This window comes from Hypomesus nipponensis, chromosome 9 (assembly GCF_054491055.1).
Source record: "Hypomesus nipponensis isolate SF chromosome 9, ASM5449105v1, whole genome shotgun sequence".
Taxonomy (NCBI): domain Eukaryota; kingdom Metazoa; phylum Chordata; class Actinopteri; order Osmeriformes; family Osmeridae; genus Hypomesus; species Hypomesus nipponensis.
Window position 1 is genome coordinate 15089169 of NC_140369.1, and position 24587 is coordinate 15113755.

Consider the following 24587-nt stretch of genomic DNA (forward strand, 5'->3'; position numbering starts at 1 on the left):
AACATTGTAAAATACCATGAATAACCAATTTACTCATGTAAGTATGCTTCCAGTCCAGTGTCGCTAGTACAAATATGGTAGCTATCAAGTCCTTTTCAGTAATCCAGAGCAAACATGGATGCTTTATAATAACATGTTTATGTACATACATACATAAATACATACATATATACATACCAAATCAATTTAATCTGGCTATAACTTTTCCCCCTTTATTTAATTTTTTTAAATACAATCCCCTTTTGTAAACGCTCCAAATTGCCTTTAAGTTTATTTATCTCATCAATGCTTAGATGTATTAAGTATATCTTTTAAAGCAGATGAGCAATCATCTGTGAAAACTGAGCGCACCGCAACACGTTAGAACTACTCTCGCGAGAGGTATTACGTTAATGTGTCAAAAAAAACTTTACTTGTGAATCAAAGATGGACGTCGGTGGAAATGGTGGTGGATTGATTGTCAACAATAAACAGAGAGCTATGTTACCTAACAAAAGCCGGGGAGAATTTGTCCGCAATCAAAGAAAGGATTCCGAGGTTTGGAATGACAAATTCTTAAACATTTTCTTCCACTTGGACTTTGTTGTGCCGATATTGTTCTGATTTGTCATAAGCCTAGTCTAGCAGCTAGTACAGCACGCTAGCACAGAATATAATTGGAGCAAACGTAGCTGGCTAGCTATTTTAGCTAGCTAGCAGCAGGGCAGTAGATTGATCAGCTGCTGTAGTTTCATGTATTTATGATTAGGAAGGTTTTTATGCTAGCTGCTTGCTATGTAAGATACTACGTTGTTAGCTAAGAGTTTTATGATTTCTTAGCTCGCTTTCTTTTTTGACTGGTTGATCAAGCAACGAGTTTAATCCTGTTAGTATTTCTTAATCAATCCCTGCTGTCACGTGTCTGGCATTGTAGGTAGGGCTTTTATAACATGAAAATGTATACTATCTATATTTCAAATGTGCTTTTACACAGGGATTCTCCGAGTCTCCGGATCTTGAGTTTGAGTATGCCGACACAGACAAGTGGGCGGTAGAGCTATCAGGTGTGGTCTTTCTCTTACGTCATTTGTCTATAAATAATTTTATGTCGTACATCGCCGTCTCAGTATTTAATACCAGTGTGTATTACTCTTGTCACTGTGCCTTTAAAATGCATAATTTGTCATTCTTTTATTTTCAGAGTTGTACAGCTACACAGAGGCACCCGAATTTGTTCTCAATAGGAAATGTTTTGAGGAAGACTTCAGAACCCACGGTGAGCACACCTGTCATTATATTCTACCCTCTTTAACAGCCCCTGGGTTATGTCTGGCAACACTTCATAATCTTGTTGCTCCTTCGCTCTAATGCTGTGCTGTCACCTTATTTTGGTCAAAATGCCCTTAAAACAATCATTGATTCTATTCGCTTTATGCTTGAATGCAGGATGTAACAATTCATTCTTTTTTTCTCTGCCGTCTTCCAGCTTCAGAGAAGAAATGGAGGGAGCTGGATGCTGCCCAGCACAAGGCCCACGCCATGCGGCTCCTGGACGGTCTGGAGGTGATCGCTCGGGAGAAGCGTCTGAAGGTGGCCAGAGCCATCCTCTACATGGCCCAGGGTACGCTCCCTCATCATGTCCAACTGCTGTCACCTGTCCCACTTTTCAATTATTTAGACGATTTGATATCGTGTTATGTCATTATAATACCAGCATAATGTCATTATATATGATATTAGATTCATGATTGAGAAACACGGAGCAATTAGTGAAAGCTTGGGCTTTTCATTCTAATCCATGAAGCAGGGTAAATCAATTGCATTCCTGTACAGTAGAAAGGAGAGGGAAATGAGTTGCAGAGACTCAATAAAAACCAGTTGCCCATCCAAACCAAACCCCTGTGAAGAGACGAGTCTCTCTTGTTAATGTTGACGACGTTCTGTGAGGTTCCGCCACCATGTTCTCCTGCCCCGTGGGTCTGCAGGTGCGTTTGCCGAGTGCAGCTCCGAGGCAGAGGTGCAGCACTGGATGAGGTACAACATCTTCCTGCTGCTGGAGGTGGGGACCTTCTCTGCCCTGGTGGAGCTGCTCAACATGGAGATTGAGTACGTTTGTTTTCACTCTTTCTCTGTGGAATGTGCCAGAGAGATTTATCCAGGGTGAACATGATGATGGTGGTGGATTAAGGATTTGCCTGTTAATCGTTTTTTTTGTTCTTCATGTTTCTCACAGCAACAGCGCTGCCTGTAGCAGTGCAGTGAGGAAGCCAGCGATCTCCCTGGCAGACAGCACAGACCTCAGGTGTGTGTATACGTGTGCGCGCACGTGCTTGCGTCTGCATTTGTGTCGTCTCATCGCTCATGGATGTGTTGGTCTGCTGCAGGGTGCTGCTGAACATTATGTACCTGATGGTGGAGACCATTCAGCAGGAAGACCCAGCAGATCCACCTGAATGGAAAGCCACCAGGGAGACCTTCAAAACAGAGCTGGGTAAGAGTGTGTGTGTGTGTGTTTCAGTAGCAGTATGTGTGTCAGTAGCAGTATGTGTGTCAGTAGCAGTGTGTGTGTCAGTAGCAGTATGTGTGTCAGTAGCAGTGTGTGTGTCAGTAGCAGTATGTGTGTCAGTAGCAGTATGTGTATGTGTGTCAGTAGCAGTGTGTGTCAGTAGCAGTGTGTGTGTCAGTAGCAGTATGTGTGTCAGTAGCAGTATGTGTGTCAGTAGCAGTATGTGTGTCAGTAGCAGTGTGTGTGTCAGTAGCAGTATGTGTCAGTAGCAGTGTGTGTGTCAGTAGCAGTATGTGTGTCAGTAGCAGTATGTGTGTCAGTAGCAGTGTGTGTCAGTAGCAGTGTGTGTGTCAGTAGCAGTATGTGTGTCAGTAGCAGTGTGTGTGTCAGTAGCAGTATGTGTGTCAGTAGCAGTGTGTGTGTCAGTAGCAGTATGTGTGTCAGTAGCAGTATGTGTATGTGTGTCAGTAGCAGTGTGTGTCAGTAGCAGTGTGTGTGTCAGTAGCAGTATGTGTGTCAGTAGCAGTATGTGTGTCAGTAGCAGTGTGTGTGTCAGTAGCAGTATGTGTCAGTAGCAGTGTGTGTGTCAGTAGCAGTATGTGTGTCAGTAGCAGTATGTGTGTCAGTAGCAGTGTGTGTCAGTAGCAGTGTGTGTGTCAGTAGCAGTATGTGTGTCAGTAGCAGTATGTGTGTCAGTAGCAGTGTGTGTGTCAGTAGCAGTGTGTGTGTCAGTAGCAGTATGTGTGTCAGTAGCAGTGTGTGTCAGTAGCAGTATGTGTGTTGCGGTAGTGTTCACACACGGTTGCCGTTGCACCGTTTGACATCAACACCCATGAGGAGAGCAGTCTTGACCGCCTGGTGTGTCCTGTGTCGCTTTCCTCCAGGCTCTCCCCTGTACAACAACGAGCCCATCTCCGTCATGCTGTTCGGCATGGTGACCAAGTTCTGCAGCGGCCACGCCCCTCACTTCCCCATGAAGAAGGTGCTGCTGCTGCTCTGGAAGAGCATACTGGTGAGAGAGAGAGAGAGAGAGAGAGAGAGAGAGGGAGAGAGGGAGCTTCCAGTGGTCTGGTAGATCTGGTTCCATATATATATATATTGAGCTTCAGTCTACATGTTCACAGCAGCTTATCATCTTTCACTTGTCCGATTCTTAGTTGTCAGTTTCAGTGAGAATTACTATTAAAGTGGTCAGCTGAGATAAGCTTGTTAAAGCTCAACTGTGGATATACAGACATACCTTTTTTTAAATTCATAGCAAGGTTTGAATAGTGGATATACTAAGTGCAAGCAGAGAATTAAAGCCTAATTGGTCTGTTCTTTTTAATGTTTTGATTGTAATCAAGCCTTCTCCATCACCTGTTTGACTAAATACAGACCTCCCTGACCCTATTTCTACCCCTGACCCATAACCCTGACCTCTGTTTGGGCAGTTCACCCTGGGAGGCTTTGAGCAGCTCCAGAACATCAAGGTGCACAAGCGCCAGGAGCTGAGCCTGCCCCCCCTCCCGGAGGACAGCATCCGGGTCATCAGGAGCATGAGGGCGGCCTCGCCCCCGGCCTCCGCCTCCGACCTCCTGGAGCAGCAGCAGAAACGGGCGCGACGGGAACACAAAGTATAACTTCCACCCTCCCCTCCGATCCCACCGCCTTGAGATACTCACTGATTTGGTTAGATGAGACTGGTTAGATGAGAGTTGCGTAATTCTACCCATTTTAGTTCAGTGTGACCACTAAGAGTTGTAGGAATGATACATTTTTTCAATGTGCCGACAGGGCTGTAACACACACAAGGTGACAGTAACTCTTGGTTGTTCACTAAATGTATTTTCAAAACGCTTCTTCAGGAACAACAACAACATTCTCATAGTTTCTCTCCCTCTTCTCTCCACCCCCCCACCCCTCTACCCTCACCACCAGTCTCTGATCAAGCAGGACAACCTGGACGCCTTCAACGAGAAGGACCCGTTCAAGACTGACGACCCTCGCGAGGACGAGGACGACAACGACGACAACGACAACTCTTTAGAGGCGGAGCCCTTTCCCCTGGAGAGGGATGAGGTCATGCCCCCACCCATTCCTCACCCCCCCACAGAGAGGGTGTCCTTCCCCAAAGGTCTGCCCTGGGCGCCCAAAGTCAGGTAGGGCATGCACCCCTGGGAAAGTATATCTGTCTCTGTGTATCCATCCATTCATGCTGTTGTTTACTAAATCTAAAAAGTCCTATAAGGTTTTAAAGTAAAATGTAATTGTTCGTTGTTCATTCTCAAGAGGTAATGTGTGTCAACATTTTTATTCTAGCAGCATAAGATGTGGGTTTATTTGACCGCGTTGTCTTATTTGTCAATAACAATTTGTATAGATTTTACCTTTATCTACACATACAAATATGATTTTTTTTTTGTTCCTGCAGGGAAAAAGACATCGAAAATTTCCTGGAATCAAGTAGAAGCAAATTCATCGGTTACACACTTGGAAAGTAGGTGGAGTGCAGTAGTTGATCAGACTTTACAACAACCTGTCTTTTAAAGTTACGAGTGATTTAAATGATAGGTATCCCATCAACGTTTTAGCTACGCATGGCCTGTTCAATGGCCTACCTCTAATCGTCCTTTATTTATTGTGTGTGTTGCAGTGACACAGACACGGTTGTGGGCCTGCCCAGACCTATCCATGAAAGCATCAGGACCTTGAAGCAGGTACACAGGAAGAACAGATCCCTCTCGTTCCCACCTCGTGTTTTCTCTCACTAAGGGGAACGTGCCATTCGGCCCAGTGATGTTGTGATGTTGTGTCTCTGCAGCATAAGTACATCTCCATCGCCGAAATTCAGATCTCCAAGGAGGAGGAGTTCCAGAAGACCCCTCTGTCCGGGGTGGGTACCAGGGCACTCCTCAAAACAGTGTTTTTTTCTTCTCGAGATATATATTTTTTGATCGTGTGTGTGTATGTGTGTACACAGGGGGAAGAGGATGTGGATATGTGCTCTACTGAGCTACTTTATCAGGGCATTTTGCCCAGCCTCCCTCAGTACATGGTAAGAACCGCATTCCAGCTACAAATCCACTAAGTTGAAATGAAGGATTCCAAGTCCTCCAGCTCTTCAGGACCTTGTCTAAGTCTGGATCCACTTGAAGGCTTGTCATCTGTGTCTCCCTGGCTGTGTCCCTGTTTGTCAGATTGCCCTGCTGAAGATCCTGCTGGCTGCAGCTCCCACCTCCAAGGCCAAGACGGACTCCATCAACATCTTGGCCGATGTGCTGCCTGAGGAGATGCCGTGAGTTCACCTCAGACCAGCGGTCCCTTCTCACAGGGCTTCTAACATCAGCCCGAGGGCTGAATCCGTACCGTGCCTGTACCAGGGACGAAATTTGGCAGGAGAGTAAGGTGTGTACGTTTCTTTGTTTGGGTGTTTGTTGTGCTGCAGGACCACAGTGTTGCAGAGCATGAAGCTGGGCGTGGACGTCAACCGCCACAAGGAGATCATCGTGAAGGCCATCTCCGCTATCCTGCTGCTGCTCCTCAAACACTTCAAACTCAACCACATCTACCAGGTGCTGACCCGACGCGCTCACACAGGACACACACACTCAAACACACATGGTACAAGACACACACAGAGAGGACACACGCACACCGACGGGACATACCCTACATGACACACGCACGTGACCCACACACGCCTCTCCTCAAGGTGTTTTCTGTCGTCCCTCAGTTTGAGTACATGGCCCAGCACCTGGTGTTTGCCAACTGCATCCCTCTCATCCTCAAGTTCTTCAACCAGAACATCATGTCCTACATCACTGCCAAGAACAGGTATGCACAACACGCCCAGGGAGACCCTGTTCACCAGGCATATGGATGTGGCTTTCCCCGGGCTCCCGTCTCGAACGCGGTGTCACTCTGTGTCTCCTCTGTGTGTGTGTGTGCGCGCGTGTGTGCGTGTGCGTGTGTCCTCCAGTATTTCTGTGCTGGACTTCCCTCACTGTGTGGTGCACGAGCTGCCCGAGCTGACCGCTGAGAGTCTGGTGAGTTGAAGCCCTCCCTCCAGCCCCTCAGTGTGGGCCTTCCCATCCCATCCTTTTTGCCTTTCGTCCCTCAATTCCCTCCATCCATCCCTCTTTCAAAGCTTCCAGGGTGTGGATCTTGTTTCCAGCCCTCCCTCCCTCGACACCTCCCTCCAACTCTATACGATGTGGGCCTCCCCATCATCCCATCTTTCCTTACTTCCAGCCCTCATTCCGTCCAACCATTCTTCCCTCCAACCATGAGTGGTCCATCCATCATTCCGTCCTCCCCCATGAATTGAACAATCGATCAACAGAGTTGTATTAAGCTGCCAATGTCAGTGGTTAGACATATTAATCACTTGCTGCAAAGTATGACATGTTGCATGTTCTGTTGGGCTTCTACAGGAAGCTGGAGACAATAACCAGTTCTGCTGGAGGAACCTGTTTTCCTGTATCAACCTACTGAGGATCCTCAACAAGCTGACCAAGTGGAAACACTCTAGAACCATGGTGAGAGAACCGCCTACGACGGCCAGGCATAGAATGGACCCGGGAAGTGAAAACAAAAGCCATTAGGGACTGCAATGTCGGTGTAGAGTAGAATAGTGTAGTGTCAGTAGTCAACCTAAAATATGGTCTGTTTACAGACAGCCAGAGCGTTCCAAGGCCGTGCATGTTCCAGGCCTGAAACACTATGCATAATCCATGTCTCCTAGATGCTGGTGGTGTTTAAGTCGGCTCCCATCCTGAAGAGGGCGCTGAAGGTGAAGCAGGCCATGATGCAGCTGTACGTCCTCAAGCTGCTCAAAGTCCAGACCAAGTACCTGGGGCGCCAGTGGAGGAAGAGCAACATGAAGACCATGTCGGCCATCTACCAGAAGGTCCGCCATCGCCTCAACGACGACTGGGCCTACGGAAACGGTGAGTCATCGTCGGCCTTTCTGTTCCGGTAGGTTCCGGACCTCACCTGACAGAGATGATTGTGTACGGTGAGGTGACACTGTATCTCTGAGAACAAAGGGTAGTTGAGAGGCAGAACCCAATGCTGAGCGTCAGTGTTTCCCTGACAGCAGACCTGGACGCGCGGCCGTGGGACTTTCAGGCGGAGGAGTGTGCACTGCGGGCCAACATCGAGCGCTTCAACAGCCGGCGCTACGATAAGAACCAGAGCAACCCTGACTTCCTGCCCGTGGACAACTGCCTGCAAAGCGTCCTCGGACAGCGCGTAGATCTGCCGGAGGACTTCCAGATGAACTATGACCTCTGGCTGGAGAGGGAGGTGTTCTCCAAACCCATCTCCTGGGAGGAGCTACTGCAGTGAGAGAGGAGAGGGAGGGAGAGGAAGGGAGAAAGGAGGAGAGGGAGAGAGAGGGAGAGGAGAGGAGAGGGGGAGAGAGGAGAGGGAGATAGAGGAGGAGGGAGAGAGGAGGAGAGGGAGAGAGGGGGAGAGAGGAGAGAGGGGCCAGGTCTTGTAGGTGAGGCTGATGAGGGATCTCCTTCTCACAGACCTCTGCTAGTACACTCGTCAGGGAGCAGCAGGGTCACTTCCTCCTCTCAGCTCCTTACAGCGTGTCGGCTAAGAGACACAATCCTCACTGCGTCTGAAAAGGTCCAAAACATTATCCCTGCGTCACGCTCACACAGAGAGGACAGCTGGCTGAAAATGGACCTTGCACATGAACTTCCCCCCAGAACTGGACCAAGCCCTGTTGTTCTGCTTTTACCCAAAGCAATTAAATGATTTAATTGTCTTGATTTTACTCGCTTATAGGTTGTATTTATCTCCATAACAACCGTGGATGACACATGACATACCCGATAGCCATCCCTGAACTGAACGTTATGATACAATCCCAATACACACTATTAAGTTGACCTGTTGTGTCCTGTTTGTCCATGGGACCAGTCAGTGTAGCTGTCCAACACTAAACAGCAGTGTTCTCATCAAGTGAAGGGACTGCTTCCAATCAAGTGCAAAAAGCAAAAAGGTGGAAGTCATGTGACTGTTTTCTGTTTAGGTATTTACATGATGTTGTGGTTACTGCTTTAATCTCCAATTGACCAGGCTCTACCCTCTCATTGGCTCATTTCCATTCTGATTCCATTACTCTTTTGCCATTGGCCGATTGGCTGTTTAAGAGAGCTCCAGGTTAGGAAATGTGACCCTTGGGATATAAACTGTCCAGGAACCACAGCCTGACTGTGTTACTATGAGCAGCACGAGGGTGACTTGCTTTGACCCGTGTTTGCTGGAGTATGCTAATATATGGGTGAATGGCTGAGTGTGTGTGTTAAGATTTTTACTCAAGGGAACAATTTTGTCCAAATCCATTTTAACATAATTTTACAGTTGCTCTTGTGCTTTTACTATTTGTTTGTTTTTATTATGATGGTTAAGAAAAATGTATTTACCTGATTAAAAACCGTAGACAATGTTTCAATGTTGGGAACATCCTTATTTATGTATCTTGGCGGTTGTCAATCTGTTTTGCAATGGATGACTTTATAAATACTGTAATAAATATCGACACAGATGAGCAGATTTGTGCATTCAAATTGTTTTAATTTGTGAATCACGAGAAGACTGAATCGCGATTCAAATGTAAATTGATTTTTGTGTCCTTCCACAATAATTCCAAAGAAGAAAATGTGGAAGTTTTTCAAGGATACTGAACATGTTCCAGGCTGTACAGGGAATGCTGACATTTTTCATAGTTTTCCCAAGGAACCAAACACTGGACGGGCATGGCTGATGTTTGTCTATGAGAAGATCCCTGTGATGTTCGACACTCAATTATTCACAAGACGGACAGAAAAAACTATTTGTGTGGTTATTTCCCTCAGTTTGAGTTGTGGATTGTGTTTGACATGCTGTATTGGACAGTTACTTGAAGTGTGACAGGAAAAGAATGGAGAGTGAGGAAGACATACAGAAAAGGGTGAAGCTGGATTTGAACCCAGGCTATTGCTGTACTGCCCCAGCTTTCAGACCATGCTCAGTAACCCAGTGAGCTAACAGGGGAGACTTGCTTTTTTTCCCTGTATTTCTGACACCCCAACTCTGCAGGTTGTTACAACATTTACATTTAGTCATTTAGTCATTTAGTTGCTGTTACAACTAGATAGTTCAATGTCAAATTTAAATGTTGAGTGGAGAGTGTTATGATCCCTGATAGCTCAGTGGTAAAGGATGTGGATGACTGTTTGAGGGGTCTTGTGTTCAATTTTGGCTGAAGCAACTTCTTACAGCAAAACTTTTGGTCTTAGACTTATATATTAAACTGATAAAAGGTTCATTTCTTTTTGGACTCAGCGCGCTGTTTGGACTGTAGCCACAGCGCACTCCCCGACTGTCCAGATCATCTCTCCCAACTGTCTTTCCGGTGACAGTTGGAAAGACAGCTGGGAGAGGGGATCTGGACAGTCAAGGAGTGCGCTGTGGTTACAGGGATCTGGGCCCACAGATGTGTTTGGCACTATGCTGTGTGCTGGATTCGAACCTAGGCCGTTGTGGTTTAGGCCCTTAATCTCATATAACATATATTACTTGACTGATATCAGTTAAATGAATTATCAATTGGTTTGAACCAGGAGTACCATGTTTGGCAGTAGACTAGATGATACACATGCTCACACCACAGAGCCACAGGTGTTCCTGCAAATTTACTTTCTACAAGACAGTGTAATTGCCCTTATGACACTACTAAATGCCAAACGACAACATATATTCTGTTCCTGCTAATGTCAAGTTATAAAACAGAATACTCTGCCTTCTAATCATACTTACAAAACAAGTGAAAGTTTGCTGAAGGATTTCTAAGAACTCGTTCACGAAATACGTAAATAATACAGTACATAAAGTACAATAAGTACCTTTCTTGAATACATTCTATGTTCATACACAAATTATTTGAGTTTTTATCATCTCACAGGGAAAAACAAGACTAGTTGGTAGATTTCCAGTCTTTAATTTTTTTTCTCATTGGTACAAAGTCAATTCTCTCTTAGAGTCTATAGACTGAAGTGTAGCCAAGGCAACCTATTGGGGACCACAATGCATTAGCTACACATATCATTTACTATAAAAAGGTTAACAGTTAATATAGTTTATTTACAGTATATTTCATGCTATGAGAAAAAAATGCATAAAAGTACTGAGTAGTGAAAAACATGAAAACAAACAAGATGTGATGATTAACATATAGTTATAAAGTTAAGGCTTAACTGTATAAAAAATAGCAAATTAATATTTAGACATGAGAAGACAAGAAATAGGGCTTTTGTACATAAATATATCTATACACTTAACGAACACCCATCAAGAATACATGTTAAGTGTATACCCCAGCATCAGTCATAGAAAAGTCTTGGAGATGACAAACGCTTGGCACAGTTTAACAGATCTAAACAGACGAGCACCATTCTGAGGCTGGCCACAGCCATCAACTCAGCCCTCTTGGTAGGACGGTTTAGAAACACTGAGGTTGAATCTCAGAAGTCTAGCGTCCCATCTCCTCACCTCTCCAGTCAACTGCAGTAGAAGCTTGAGAAACATGAGAGGTTACATCTTCTCCTCAAACACTAGAGGAGAAAGAGGAAGGGACAAGTGCAACAGCCTATAGACTCCAGAGATTCAACAAAGAACTAATAACATCTTCCCCAAGATGCCCTGGTTTCAACTGTAAAGTATACTATTCAAGGACGGGTCTGTTCAGGGTTACATTCTTGCAGACATGACAAGTATCCTTGACATATTCTGGGAGATGTCCTCCAATATGGAAAAAAGTACTTTACAGTGGTAAGAAGACCAACATGCACACCTGACCAAGACATACACACAAGCCAAGCTTACAGGACAGAGGGTTCACACACGTACAACAGAACACATGTCCAATAGAACACCTGGTTTGAGTTTGAACAGTGTGCACATATTGTATAGCATTAAGAAATACTCATTCAAAATCTCGCTACATGGCAGTGCATATTTTAAGTCCAAATACTTTAAAATTCCAATTACATTTTGGTTATGGATTGCCTTCAGCAAATATTCGTTTTTTTGAACGTATAATACAAATTTAAAAGCAATAAAACATTTACCCTACAGTTGAGAGAAATGTGTGTGCATTGCAGACTAAAATGTAGGAAAGCTTAAGTGAAAACATCTTCAAACAAACGCAAACATTGACTGGGGCACATAAACAATAAATCCAACTCACATTGTTATGGTCACTGGTCAGTTGGCCTGCCTAAAGGAAGATATACATTCCAATGCAAGTTTGCACAGAGGATAGAGGAAAACAAAATAGACATTATGAAGAGCAAGTGAGAGTAGTACTCTATAACAAGAAGGGTTGACATTTTAGCTGCCAGGAACAATACTTTTTTTTTGTCTTATTAGACTAAAATCTTTTTTGGGCCAGTACTCAAAGGCCTGAAAGTGCTGTGAATTCATCTTTGGATGCCCCAAACATTCCCCATTAATACCATTCAACATCTACAATGATAAAGAAGGAGAGAACAATATATTAAAAAGAAGAGGCTACCTTATAATGAGGTACAAATATTTGCGCACATTTTAGACCCTGTCAAGGGGAAAACAGAACGACAACAATCGTCATCTGGGATTGGTCACGCTGGGGTGAAAGTCGGCTGACATCACAGAGGAACCTGGCTTGACGGACCAGAGGGAGGGGTTGCTGGGTGACGGGGTGGAGGCGGGCCGTCCAGTCCGACAGGAAGTTGTCAGATGAGGGAGATCCGTATAGGGATGCTGGGAGACTCTGTCCTCTGAGGAGAGTGGTGGGACACCAGGTGTTCCACTACCGTGTGTTTAGACATGTGCTTCATGAGGTACGTCTCCTGGAGGCAACACACAACAGTTCACATCAAGGCCTGTCACAAAGTTCACACACACACCGCAGGTTTCTTACCACACACATCAGGACTGACAGACTTCGACAGCAGCACCTATACTGCAGTTTCTGCACTATTTATATGTAACTTTGGCTCAGAAATGTCGACTAAAATACATGTAAATGTGTGTGTCAGCCATAGATTTGAAATGATGACTGGCACATACACATGAACTGCCGTTCATGGTCGTACTGAGAGAGCGCTGTGTCATGGGTTGGGCCGCCTGGCTGGATGCTACTCACTGAGGTGTAGGCCCTGCCACACATGCTGCAGCAGTAGGCCTTGGCGTTCTTGATGGCGTGGGCTGACAGGTGGATCTGCAGCGAGGCCGAGTCCGAGTAGGCACGGTAGCAGTTGGAACACTTGAAGGGCTTGTCTTTGTTATGCTGTCTCTGGTGGGACTGAAGAGGACAGAGAAGAATCGCCCAAACGGTAAAGCAGTTATTTAACGAACGCCGTTTATGGAAATATTTTCAGTTTAATAGTTTTACTTCTGAATTTCAGTCTACATTCCACACTGACTAAATTGTAAGTGCATTTGGTCGGACTGTAAAAAAAGGTAAAGGGCTCACCTGCAGGTTGGAGAGCTGAGTAAAAGCCTTTTCACATCCTGGATGGGCACATTTATATGGCCGGTCACCTGTGTGAATTCTGTGGGAGGCCCAATGAAAATAAGCTTGACACAGAGCATCATCCGATAGGTCTATTCAGTAACACTATCAACGTTAGCTAGCCAAAACAGAGATGTGTATAAACACATTTCAACCTACTTCTTGGTCAAATGAGAACACATCGTTGTCATCAACCATTAAAACATGCTCTATTTAGTGTGTTATACAGTGTTAAACCATCCTTGATTATCTGCTGCACTTACTATATACATTTTCTGTACATTGCTTTGGATTAAAATCATCTGCAAAATGAACACAAACATAGGGAGACAACCAGCCCAAACAGGCTTCTCACATGTGTGTAGGAAGGTGAGTCAGAGAGCGCTGGACCGAGCAGTGTTTGGGCAGCACGGGGAGGGAGGGAGGGTGGGTCTGACCTGGTGTGCTGCTGGAGGTGGGAGAGCTGGCGGAAGCACTTCTCACAGTAGGAGCAGTGGTAGGGCTTGACTCCCAGGTGGATGCGCAGGTGCTGGGCCAGGTAGGAGGCGTTGGCGAAGGACTTGGAGCAGTGGGGACACTTATGGGCCTTGGCCTCCGTGTGCGACTTGGAGTGGATCTGCATGTCGGACTTGGAGAAGAAGGTCAGCGGGCACACTTTACACCTGCATGAACACACAGACACACAATAAATGTATCTGTAATTGTACTTGCCCCCACTGACAAATACACAACGGCAAATAAACAACACGTGGTCAATAAACTGTACTGAAACGTATGTCAGATGAAAGCATGAAGCTCTTGCCTGTACGTTTTGCCCTCTTTGGCAGTGATGGTGAGGCAGGGCTGGTCGTTCCCAGGGGCCAGGAGGGGGTAGGGCACCACCAGGAGAGGACCAGCCCCGTTCTCAGCCTTGATCTTCTTACGCCCTCGCTCCACTTTGGGTTGGGGTCCTAGAAGTCCAGCCAGGCCCCCGTTGCTTTTGATGGGCTCCATCCCGTGCCCGCCGGCCAATCCCGCGATGAGGCTGGGGGCAACCCCTAGCCTGCTATGGCTGCTGGAGGTGGGCGTGGTCTGTGTGATTGCCTCTGATGTGTTGTGATTGGCTGTCCGAGAGGAGAGGGTCAAACCTGATTAGATCAGACCAGGAGAGGTGTGGTAAGTGCTTCCTCAAAGATATGGTGGTTTGGCTATTGAGTCTAAAGTAGTATTGTCACAAAACTGTGTGTATAGTCTCTGTATGTGTATAGTCTCAACACCGCTATGGCAAAACGATCTGATTATCTATAAGATAACCTGAAACAATCTTCATGGTTTAGATAGATGCTCTAAAGTACAGTGTATTCATGTGGGAGAAAGTGTGGGAGAAATCCTCCAGGAAGATTTCGTAGGAGAGCTCTCTTGCCCGAGGTGACCAGTGAGTGGTGTCATTAAATCGTGTGTTTACCTGACAGGTGGTTTGTTCGAGAGGGCTGGTCTATGATTTGACGCAAATGCCAGTCCTCCCACAGTCCTCTAGCCTTTATAGCTGTCTTATCATCCAGATTCAGGTTTACATCCCCAAGGATACGCCCTGTTAGAGATGTGCAGAAAATTCACAGTTTCACCCAAAAAGAAAATATTTACATTAGTTTGCTTTTCACCATAGGTTTAACTGGAGAGGGGCTGTGGACTTATAATTGGACAATGATAATATCAAACAACCACAGAGAACATCATTTCCATGTATGAAAAAAATCGCCATAGTAAGTGAAGAAGCTTGCCAAAAAATAACACAAGCCAAATCACCCCCCTCCCGAGACAGGACAGTCATAGTATGGGGGATCTTTACTACAATACACAGTGATCCCTCTCCAGTGATTCAGGGAGGGTGAGTTTCATGCACATCACTAACTAAGGGTCTGCCCCATTCCACTAAGCTACCCTCTCCCATGAGCCCTGGTGTCCTGTCTGAACTGCCAGGTAGGGCCGCAAGGGAGGGAACAGCTTGGAGGACTCAGACCCGAAGTGTGTCGACACTGGCGGCAGGTGGGGGGAGGGTGCATGGAGGGAGGGGGAGGGGAAGGGGGTTAGGCCAAGTGTAGACGCAGTGAGAGCATAGCTACCTGATGGGTAAGAGACCAGTGAGGGACCAGGGTAGCTACCTGACGACTGAACGAACAGGGAGGGACCAGGGTAGCTACCTGCCACTGTGCTGGAGGCTGGCCGTGCGTGAAGGGCGATGTCTGGCTGAGACGGGCTGTGACTGTGGCTGTGGAGTCCCCCGCCCATCTGCTGGACCTTGGGACCGGGCATACCGTGCTGCCCGCCTTCTGTCTGGGTGGCCGGGACCAGCAAGGGCTGCTGGGAAGGGACTGTGGTGGAGGGCAGGTGTGGAGGACGTATCTTCTCTGCCATCAGCTGCTCCTTGATTTTATTGATCAAGACTAGGTTATCCAGCTGACAGCCAGGATAAGCAACATACCGCAGCAAGAGAATATTCACCAGTTAATATCAGGGAGGGTTTAAGGGGTTACGGTCAGGGTGGTGCTGTTTATCTGTGATTTGGTTCCCTCTAGAGGCCTGAAAGGGCAAGTGCCCCCTCACAAGGAGTGGAGCCCACATGAACCATAATGTTCTTAGGAACCTTTATAAAATATGTCCTATAGAAATAATCCGGTGTTGCATGCATTGCACAACAAATGGGAGAAAATGAAATCCTGTTTCAATCATCCAACATTTCCTCAACATTATTGTGAAAGCGAGAGAGCCAAGGAGATGTTCTCACCTGACCAGGCATGCTTGGAGGCGGAGGCCAGAAGTAGGGGTTGTTAAAACGAGGCTCAGCCATCCTGAATTGGAAAAACAACAACATGAAGCAACCTTTTCAATGGGGTTAACGCTGCATACCGTTCACGGCAGAACTTCAAACTGACAAAACAACCGAGTTGCTTATTAACTACTAGGCTAAAAAAGGGGTTTCACATAGCTGGAATTTAGGTAATTTATCAAGTTCATGAAACAGTGAGGACTTTGAGTGAATAAATGATGACAAGTAACTATGACAAGTACACACATATGTATCAACCTCAAGTGTTGCAGCATGCTTAATATCGTTAGTAAGTAGGCCATTTGAAACAATTGGGAACTACTCAAAAGAAAGTAAGAGAATGTAGAGAATTTCAGTGTAATGGTCTGTAGATACTTTTCTCTTCTCTGCGTTGGATTCTTCCTTTAGCTCTGAGAGGAGAGTTTGACACTGTTTGACAGTGGCACTTCTCCATCCCCATGTTTGTCTGAGTCACAACAGCAGCAACAGCCACCCAAAGCCAGCTAGAAAAAGTTCTCCTTTTTTAAAAGGAGCTATTGGAATCAAGTCAGCAGAAAATTCTTCAAAGAAACCCCAAAGTGTGAGTCATCCTGTGCTTCTCTCTGGATATACTCAGGAGGCAGCGTCCATCCTGCCTCCCTATCGCCTTCTGCACAGGATCTACACACCCAGCCAGCACCATCACTTTCACGTGGAAGCCACATCTTGTTTTTAAAAAAGCTCTGATATCAGATATAACAGAAATGGTTTAAGAATTCTGCCAGTTGGTGGCTCGCATATTAGGCAAACCCCCGCTGTCCATGATCCCTCCCTCTCCTCCTCCTCCTCCTCCTCCTCCTCCTCCTCCTCCTCCTCCTCTTCCTCCTCTTCCTCCTCCTCCTCTCATCACCTTCCCCATTCCTCTCTTTCCTCCTCCTCCCCTTCCTTATCCTCCTTCTGATCCTCCAATTCCTTCTTTCCTTCTTCCACACAGTACAGGCGGCGAACAAAGGTTGTCTTTTGACAGATACACTCAAGATTCTCAACCTACCCTTTATCTGAAGGTGCAATGCGTATTTCCCCATAGGGATGTAGAATAATGCCACCAAAGGATCATGGCAATCCATCAAGAACACCATCAAGCCAAAACAAGTGACTGTTGGAGACTCGTGTGTGCTTGTTCTTTTAACATAAGGCCTGTTGAGGCTTTCTTTCCATAGCTTCTCTCTTCAGAGCTTATAAATGTCTTTATACGACATTTTGTGTTGCGTGCTTTGGCACAGCTCTCCGTCCTGAAGTCTGTTTGACTTAGCAGCAGCATAGCACAGTCCATAGTCCGGAGCCAAAAGAAACAAAAAGGATAGGTCCAGCCGTATGAACCTAAACCCCCCCCAAAATATTTCCCTAATGATGCCAATGGGTGTCCATTTCACTTCCTGCAGGCTCTCTCCTGGGATCCAACAAAGTGGCCAGACAGCCTCTCTCACCACAAAATGACATCTGTGAGATCTGATGTTTCAATCTGTCAATAGCCAAACCTATTTTTAACGCATCAAAGTAATGCATCAATACAGCCAGTCTTAAGGTAAAAGCAGATTTGATGGTGTTTTAGAACACGTTCCACCTACTGCTCGTGCTGCTGTAACCCACAACATTCAGGTTAGGACATAAGACAAATGTTAGCGACTTTCACTGTACATACAAAATATGTACAAGTAAAATCCTACATCTTTCAACTGGTCTAAAAGGAATTCAATGAACACTTTACAGTGATGGTATGTTGATCTTTGATGAAAGCCTTTCACTGTAATATTAATATTCCTATATGAGATTATAGTATCTCCAATCAAAAGTGATCCATCTACTTTCTTTGCATCACCATGGGGTGTAATGTAAAAAATGTATATTTATTACAATAATGATATGTTGGTTAAATATTAAAAGTCAAATGTACACAGTTAAAAAGATGGTGGACATGAATATTCTATAGCCAAACTTTTGTTGAACTGTTTCTAATAATATACTAATTCGAAATTTGCTAAATCAATGATTAAATATATCGTTTTGACAGAATAGACAACCAAGAGAAAGAAACTAACACTACAAAAGTTGGTCTGGATAACTTTCCCTAGCTACATTTATTTAAAAAAACATTACTGTTGCCAAACGTTAACAACAGAATTATTATGGACAATTGGTTTCAGAAACTGCGCCATCCCCCTCGAAGCCTCACTCCTGTAGCCTCTCCCACATTCTGAGACAGTTTTATTAAAAAATTTCAGACAAAAGAAAAACAAAAATGGCAGCCTGTCTTATTTTTATAAGGACAGGACGCCATATTCTGCGAATCCCACATTACAGTCATAATTCGCCTACTGAATTAAACCAAGTGCGTGGCCTGCAAATGTGTGATCCGTTTGTTTGCGTTAAGTGTACGAATGATTGTTTACTTTGATTTGCAGGTTTGAATAGCCCGGCTCGGGGAGAAGAAAAAAAAAACTAGACACTTCCTACAACAATCATCATGCTTTGAAAATGCATCACGTCCAAGCAGCTGTGTGCATTCACTATCCTAGTCAACAATTGTATTCCTTGGCATTTCGTGCTACGTGCAATGGAATGATGTTAACGCAACCTTTGCAAACCTGGATTAGCAATTGTAGCATATTTCTTTTATTTGAACTTTTTCGCGTCTCGAATGGTAGGAATACCTATTTCCGAAAAAAGCATTAGGACAGCAGAACCTTTTCTCATATAACTCATAGCGTTAAGCTATAATTACAAAGCCAACATACCTGTCACCTCGCTGGAATATTTGGATGTATTTTATAAATGGTTAGAATGTTCTTTCTTCTCGCTTTCAGACGGAGTTCAGGTCTTCCGGGTCGCCTACTGTTCACTTCTGGGTGTTGCAGGGAAACAGCAATTTCTACATCATTGACTTTTCACTGAGACATGCAGATTTAGGAAAATATTAAAAGAAAAGAAAATATAAAGTTACAGTGTATATATTCAATTTGTTTATTAACATATATTTGTCCTAACTTGCATTAAATAAAAAAAACAACAGGATGACTAAAACAGCATGCCAATAAACTTTAAAGACTTTTACAAATATTAAAGCTGGTCTTTTCCAAAATATATGACATGTAGGTGTAGGCTACTCATGAAGCTATCATAGCACCCTCATCAAACTTATCAGAGGCCTGCTCAACTAATCTGTCTTGTGCACAGCTCAGCAGGAGATGGGAGCCCCCCCCTCCCATGATACCCTGCTTGAAGCTGTTCAACTGGTTTTTCTTTTCTGTGATCTGTGCAAACAATGACACACCCTCTAAACGCACGTGCTCAGTCCCTCCCCGCCACAGGTGAGAATCTAGTGGAAGAGACCGAACAGGTCCAGGGGGAGGGGTAACGGAGTTGGGTAGAGAGAGAGGTAGAGAGAGAGGTAGAGAGAGAGAGAGAGAGAGAGAGAGAGAGAGGGGCAAGAAACCAGTTAAGCTCATATAGTCCTAGAAGCTCCTGCCTGCACAGGTAAGATATTGACCACCAATTCCTCTGCAATTTCCTCTGTTTGAAACTTCTTTACGTTTCCCTGGTCATGTCTTAGCTGTCTCTGTTCTCGGCTGTGCAATTAGGCTGTCTGGGGTATTGTCACAGCCAGGGTGTTATGAGTTGGGCTTTGCATAATGTCGTTGAGGCTGAACTGAAGGTTTGCTACACAAATTGGTTTAGGAAGGTGTGTTCAGTGTAAACTCTGCTACTGATTCATTCCATGGCTGCTGTTATACAATTGTACAAGTATGACATGATACGACTAGGCCTTTTGAATCTGACTAATTTTCAGCGACCAAGTCTACAGACTTTAACCCCAAGTGTTCAATGTGTTTATTGAAATTCCAGTGACCAAACATGACCAGCAAGATAGACCATGCTTGACACTGTTGTGATGACAACATTTTGATCCGATACATTTTCAAATGATACATAAAGATGCATGTGCTTGGTTGATCTTGTTTAGCATGTCGGGCTGTTGGAATGTTCAGGTTAAATTCCTGATTTTCCCTGAGGCGGTCGAAGCAAAGGAGAGGAAGGAGAAATGGAATGACAGAGTTTTTTTAATATGCTGCTGTTTCCTTTTTGTGTCTGCTGTGTTCTGTCTCAGCCATGGATGACGTACTGGAGGGAGCCACTCTTCTGTGTGTGTGTAAACTGGTCTGCAGTCTGCTCTGCCTCCCCGCGGTCTCAGCCTGTCGCAGTCCAATGAGCTTCTGCTGTTGTTGTCTGCTCATCTTCACCGACATTGCTGTCACCAGTAGGTCCCCGAAAAGTTTCACATCACTCTTGGTGTTTTCTGTTCTGTGCGTCAGTAGTACCAACCGCCGTGATTTACTAACTCACTCACTAAGTCACTCACTCACCCACCAAGTCACTCACCCATGCCACCCACTCTTCTTCCTTGTTATGGTTTCTTGATTGTTTGTTTCCTTCTCTCCTAGTCTTCCTGGTCGTCCTCTGGATTTCCGAGCCCTGGCTTCCTCCGCTGGTCGTGTCTGCTGATGTCATCGCCCTGCGCTTCCTGCTCTTCCTCAGCCACACCTACGGAGCGGTGCTGGGGTTCACCATGACTCTGGTTGCTGTGGGGATGGTGATGAGGTTGTACTTTCCCAAACGGTTTAGTGGTTTGGGGCTGGAGGGGGAGGAAGAAGAGGAAGACGGGGGTGAAATCCCAGTGGGAGAGAAGGATGCTACCTGTCTGGGTTGTGTGGCAGTGGAGGTGGTGAAGGACCAGGACCAGGACCAATGCCTGACTCACCTCCCTGACTTTCTCTGCTGTCTGCTGGTGTGGGTTCTGTCTGGCCTCCATGGGTCCCTGTGGAGCAAGACGTCGGAGGAGCTGTTGGCTGAGGTCTGCATCCAGACCACCGGCTCCCTCCCCCTGTGCCTCCCCAGCCTGTTCACCTCCCTGTCTGGGCCGAGGGAGCCCTGCTGGGGTCTGGTGGTCCTGGGTCTCCTCATCGTCTTCATGGCGGTCCAGGGCCTGATGCTGAGAGTCAAGCAAACTACCCAGGTCGACCAGCCTACAGTCCCGCCACAGGAGAGCTGCAGCGCTGACATGCAGACGTTTGACCAAACACCAGTCCAACCTCCATCGTCCAAGGCTGTGGACCCAGGGCTGTTGACACTCCCGTCAGCCGCTGAGTTTTTTGTTGACTCAGGAAAAACACAGAGCAGGTGCTGCACTCCCAGCGTCTATGCCAGGAACCCGGCGCAGCTGTCTCAGTGTCACCATGGAAACTCTGCCATCTCCCTTCGCCTGGAGTGTTTGCCTTCAGACGGGGGACAGGAAACTGGCAACGCAGGCATGCCTCCTCCACCCGTTGTGGAGGAACGCACACACCTGGACACAGACGGTTCCTCGTTACACGGAGCAGCTAGCCAGCATGGGGGGCAGGGTGGGTTCTTTCCCTCCCCTAGGGCTAGGTTAATGACAGGGCTGGTGTGTGTGTTCTCTCTGTGCGTGCTGCCTCTCAGCCTCAGCGTTAACATCCTGCTCGTCTACAGCGTGGAGGCCATGCTGGACTGGAGTATACGCCCTCTGCTGACCGCACTGCGCAGCTCGGACACCCCACTGACCGAGGTGTGTAACTCCACGTAGCCCTGACCCTGGTCAGGGTGAAACCATGGCCAGGGCAGGGCCGTGGTTAACGCCAGACTTTCGGAACTCTTTGAGGCCATGTTGCAATAAAAGTTAGTTGTTTTCTGGGCTCCTGCTCCTAAACTGTGTGTTGGGACTTGACTGTGTAAGGAGAGGTGGATGGAGGAAGGGAGGGAAGGAGGGTAGCGTTAAGCCCTGAGCAATGGATCATCAGATTAATATTGCATGTACACAGACAGCTGGTCTACCTGTCAATAGTAGTTAAATAGACAGCAAACGACTCACTCCTCAGGCTTGTTCTGGTGTGCACAATAATCTTTCCAAAGCTGCTGAAAGGTGCTGAGAATGCAGGTTGAGACGCGTCACCGAGGGACACTGTAACCGTAATGAAATACATGTCATCAAAATACTGCCATCACTTCTTGACACTATGATTTGTTTTAATTTGAGCTAGTAATAAAGTCTGTATTTTCTTATGACTTAAGTATACACAATTACTGAAAGGGGAATTCTGCTCCTGCCCCATGTGGTTCTTGATGCCAGGTCAACACCAGAGGGCACTGTGCCGCAACACGAGCCTCGGGCAACACGCGTCCACCTGTAATGAGACTCCTGTGCACTCCTGTGGTGGAGGAATGACAGGCTACACATTCCATACATCTGAAACAGGAGACAGATAAAGGGAAAGCCGTTCACGGCAGAATCCCCTTTAGACTCTGAGACGGCCTGAAGGCGAACGCTAGCTCGGCTGAGTCAACACACAGCGCCCAGACAGGCGGACAGGCTGGCTCACCACTTCCACCACCAAAGTATTCAGACCTGTACAGACATATACAACCACATCTGAACGTTCAAGACGACCAAGTGTGCGGAGGAGACTGACGGTAAGAGATGGAAATCAGTTGCACAGCCGTCATGACTGTGTGGCTGTGCTTACCGTCATGACTGTGTGGCTGTGCTTACCGTCCTCAGAGGACTGAAGAGAGGAGCCATAGGTCCTGCTCGAAAATAGAGCCTTTTTATCATCTATGGTTTATCATATATATGGTTTGTGTGTCAAGTGAGATGTGGTTGTTGAAAATCAATCAATATAGTAATTTATAGAAGGGGAACCACTGAAAGAGATCTGATGGGTGTCTGAAATGTTGAGATGCTTGCAGTCAGTGTTTGTGAATCAATGCTCGTGTATTCCTTTTAGCAGACACTTACACAAAGCAGGGATTTGAACCTGCACCCTCTTCATACGCAGTCATATGCTCTGCCACTGATCTAAACCCATACCCCGTATGTGTGTGGTTGTGTGTGTGTGTGTGTGTGTGTACAAACACAAGCTCCAGGAGGACACAAGGAACAGAAGGAATGATGCAAGATGAAGGAAATGCCTTGTAGTCGCCACAGGGTAGTTTTAATGACGTTCTCATCATGTCTCTGCCGAAGGCGCTAAGAATCGTTGTCTGTATTAATATGAGAGAGCTCAAATGGAACATTTGGCACAGGCATCATGTTAGCCTGAGGTACGCTGGCAACTAGCAACTGTTCTCTCTCAGAGAAGGAGTAGAATGGCTCGGAGCACCCCCCCAACACCTCCTCGACGATGCAGAGGTGGCTGAGCATCGCATGTCCGTGGGATGTTACTGCACGCTTCATCTGCACGTGTCTTGTCGTCAAGCGTTTCCACCTCCAAGGTGAAACAGCGGCCCGCGTACAATAACATCTCGTACAATCAGTGCTGCTCTCTCATCCTCTTCTGTAGGGTCCAGGTGGGAGGCGAACATGTGAGCTCAGAGGACACTGTCTATCACAAGTTTTGCTTTCTCACCCGACACTTGGCTCCAGATGAGAAGCTCACAGCCCCGCTGCCTGAAGGACCCTAGTCGCCTATTACCTGGAACCCAGGAACCAGGAAATGATTTAGAAAAAAAGTGTCTTGTTATATTGGTGAGAAGTTTATTATTGCACATTTTCACCTGAGGTGAAATGGTATCTGTTCCAGGAGAGAGAGGAACAAGAGCATTTTTGAACCAGACACCCAGGGTAGCCAGCAGAGGCTGCTGATCTCCAGTCAGCCTGGGGAACTGACAGGAACAAGGAGGTTGCTGTTGCTTGCAGCCTGCACCACACAAATTAACATATTCACATTCGCTCTTATCTATGTGGCCTGCTCTGTTCTCTGCTCCAGTTCCTCTGCTTTGAGGGCAATCTGGAACATATGATGCAACTTCAATCAATCGGCCCAGCATTTGTTATGGCTAATGGAAGATAAAGAACACAATCCCTGCATCAAAGTTGACTGTATGTATGAAATTGTACTGTATATATTTTTTTATCTACGTCATACCATTTATAAGATTGAAGCTAAATAGACTCTTGATGCAACTCAGTAGAGTCAGAAGTCAAAGGTCAAATTGATACTTTTTTGCATTAGGAAGTAAAAGACTTCTCTTGAAAAGAATGAATTTGATGCTTGGTGGTGCATATGTCAACACAAATAAACTCCTAGCATCTACATCCAAGAGTTTTCCTGGAACAAACCCCCTGCATCTAAAGTTTCCCGAAGACGTTGAAGTTTCTATTTGATCTATGCTTGTACTTTGATGAGGAAAACAAAAACGAATCAAATATCAGATATGTAATATGTAATCAATCACTTATTTAGTTCAAGGTCAATATATTTATCCATGTAACTTCATGCATGTATTCATGTAACAGGATCACAACTGGAGCATACACATTCGTTTTCTCACTTTTCCATCTTTCTTTGATGGAGTGGTGCAGAATGCTGTTCTGGAGGAAGGAGTAGAATGTGCTGAGGTGGTTTGCTTGGGCTTTAAATATGTACATATGTGGAATGGAACGTGATGTCTACAGTACAGATGAGACAGTGTACATGTGTACCATGGTAACAGGTTTGGGTTTTGTTAAGACCTGTCTCACTAAAGCACCCATTTGCTTTATACTCCGCACTCCTCTGGCCCTGGTCTCCATTTCACACATTCACTTCATACAAAGGTTTCATTAAAAATAAATGCATCATTGATCTTCTGTCTCCTTGCCAACCTTTTCCTCCCTAGCCTGGTGGAAGACAAACATCAGATGGCTCCACTGGCAACGTTTCTTTTGACAG

General features: G+C 45.9%; 3 protein-coding genes and 1 long non-coding RNA gene across 4 annotated transcripts; 2 read left to right on the forward strand and 2 right to left on the reverse strand.

The window, feature by feature from the left end:
* Positions 1-408: 408 nt before the first annotated feature.
* strip1 (striatin interacting protein 1) lies at positions 409-9037 on the forward strand. The gene is made up of 21 exons (XM_084705770.1): positions 409-537; positions 974-1043; positions 1181-1255; positions 1466-1600; positions 1965-2085; positions 2213-2281; positions 2364-2470; positions 3370-3497; positions 3919-4101; positions 4406-4626; positions 4899-4964; positions 5121-5184; positions 5289-5360; positions 5448-5522; positions 5665-5762; positions 5913-6039; positions 6201-6301; positions 6447-6513; positions 6901-7005; positions 7212-7416; positions 7569-9037. Exons 1-21 carry the CDS (start codon positions 427-429, stop codon positions 7814-7816), a joined length of 2448 nt encoding a protein of 815 aa, XP_084561896.1. The 5' UTR covers positions 409-426; the 3' UTR covers positions 7817-9037.
* Positions 9038-10447: 1410 nt separating this feature from the next.
* On the reverse strand, positions 10448-18723 carry znf362a (zinc finger protein 362a). The gene is made up of 9 exons (XM_084706412.1): positions 18600-18723; positions 15784-15847; positions 15122-15455; positions 14464-14589; positions 13822-14146; positions 13457-13681; positions 12981-13059; positions 12651-12809; positions 10448-12354 (listed from the first exon to the last, which is right to left on the reverse strand). The coding sequence occupies exons 2-9, from the start codon at positions 15844-15846 to the stop codon at positions 12238-12240; spliced, it is 1428 nt and encodes a 475-aa protein (XP_084562538.1). The 5' UTR covers position 15847; positions 18600-18723; the 3' UTR covers positions 10448-12237.
* A 954-nt stretch (positions 18724-19677) lies between these two features.
* LOC146273122 (uncharacterized) lies at positions 19678-20934 on the reverse strand. Its single transcript, XR_014766638.1, has 2 exons — positions 20621-20934; positions 19678-20494 (listed from the first exon to the last, which is right to left on the reverse strand). It is a non-coding gene; the product is annotated as an uncharacterized LOC146273122 (long non-coding RNA).
* Positions 19895-21616, forward strand: LOC146273123 (uncharacterized). Its single transcript, XM_084705554.1, has 2 exons — positions 19895-20119; positions 20304-21616. Exons 1-2 carry the CDS (start codon positions 19972-19974, stop codon positions 21461-21463), a joined length of 1308 nt encoding a protein of 435 aa, XP_084561680.1. The 5' UTR covers positions 19895-19971; the 3' UTR covers positions 21464-21616.
* The last annotated feature ends 2971 nt before the right edge of the window (positions 21617-24587 follow it).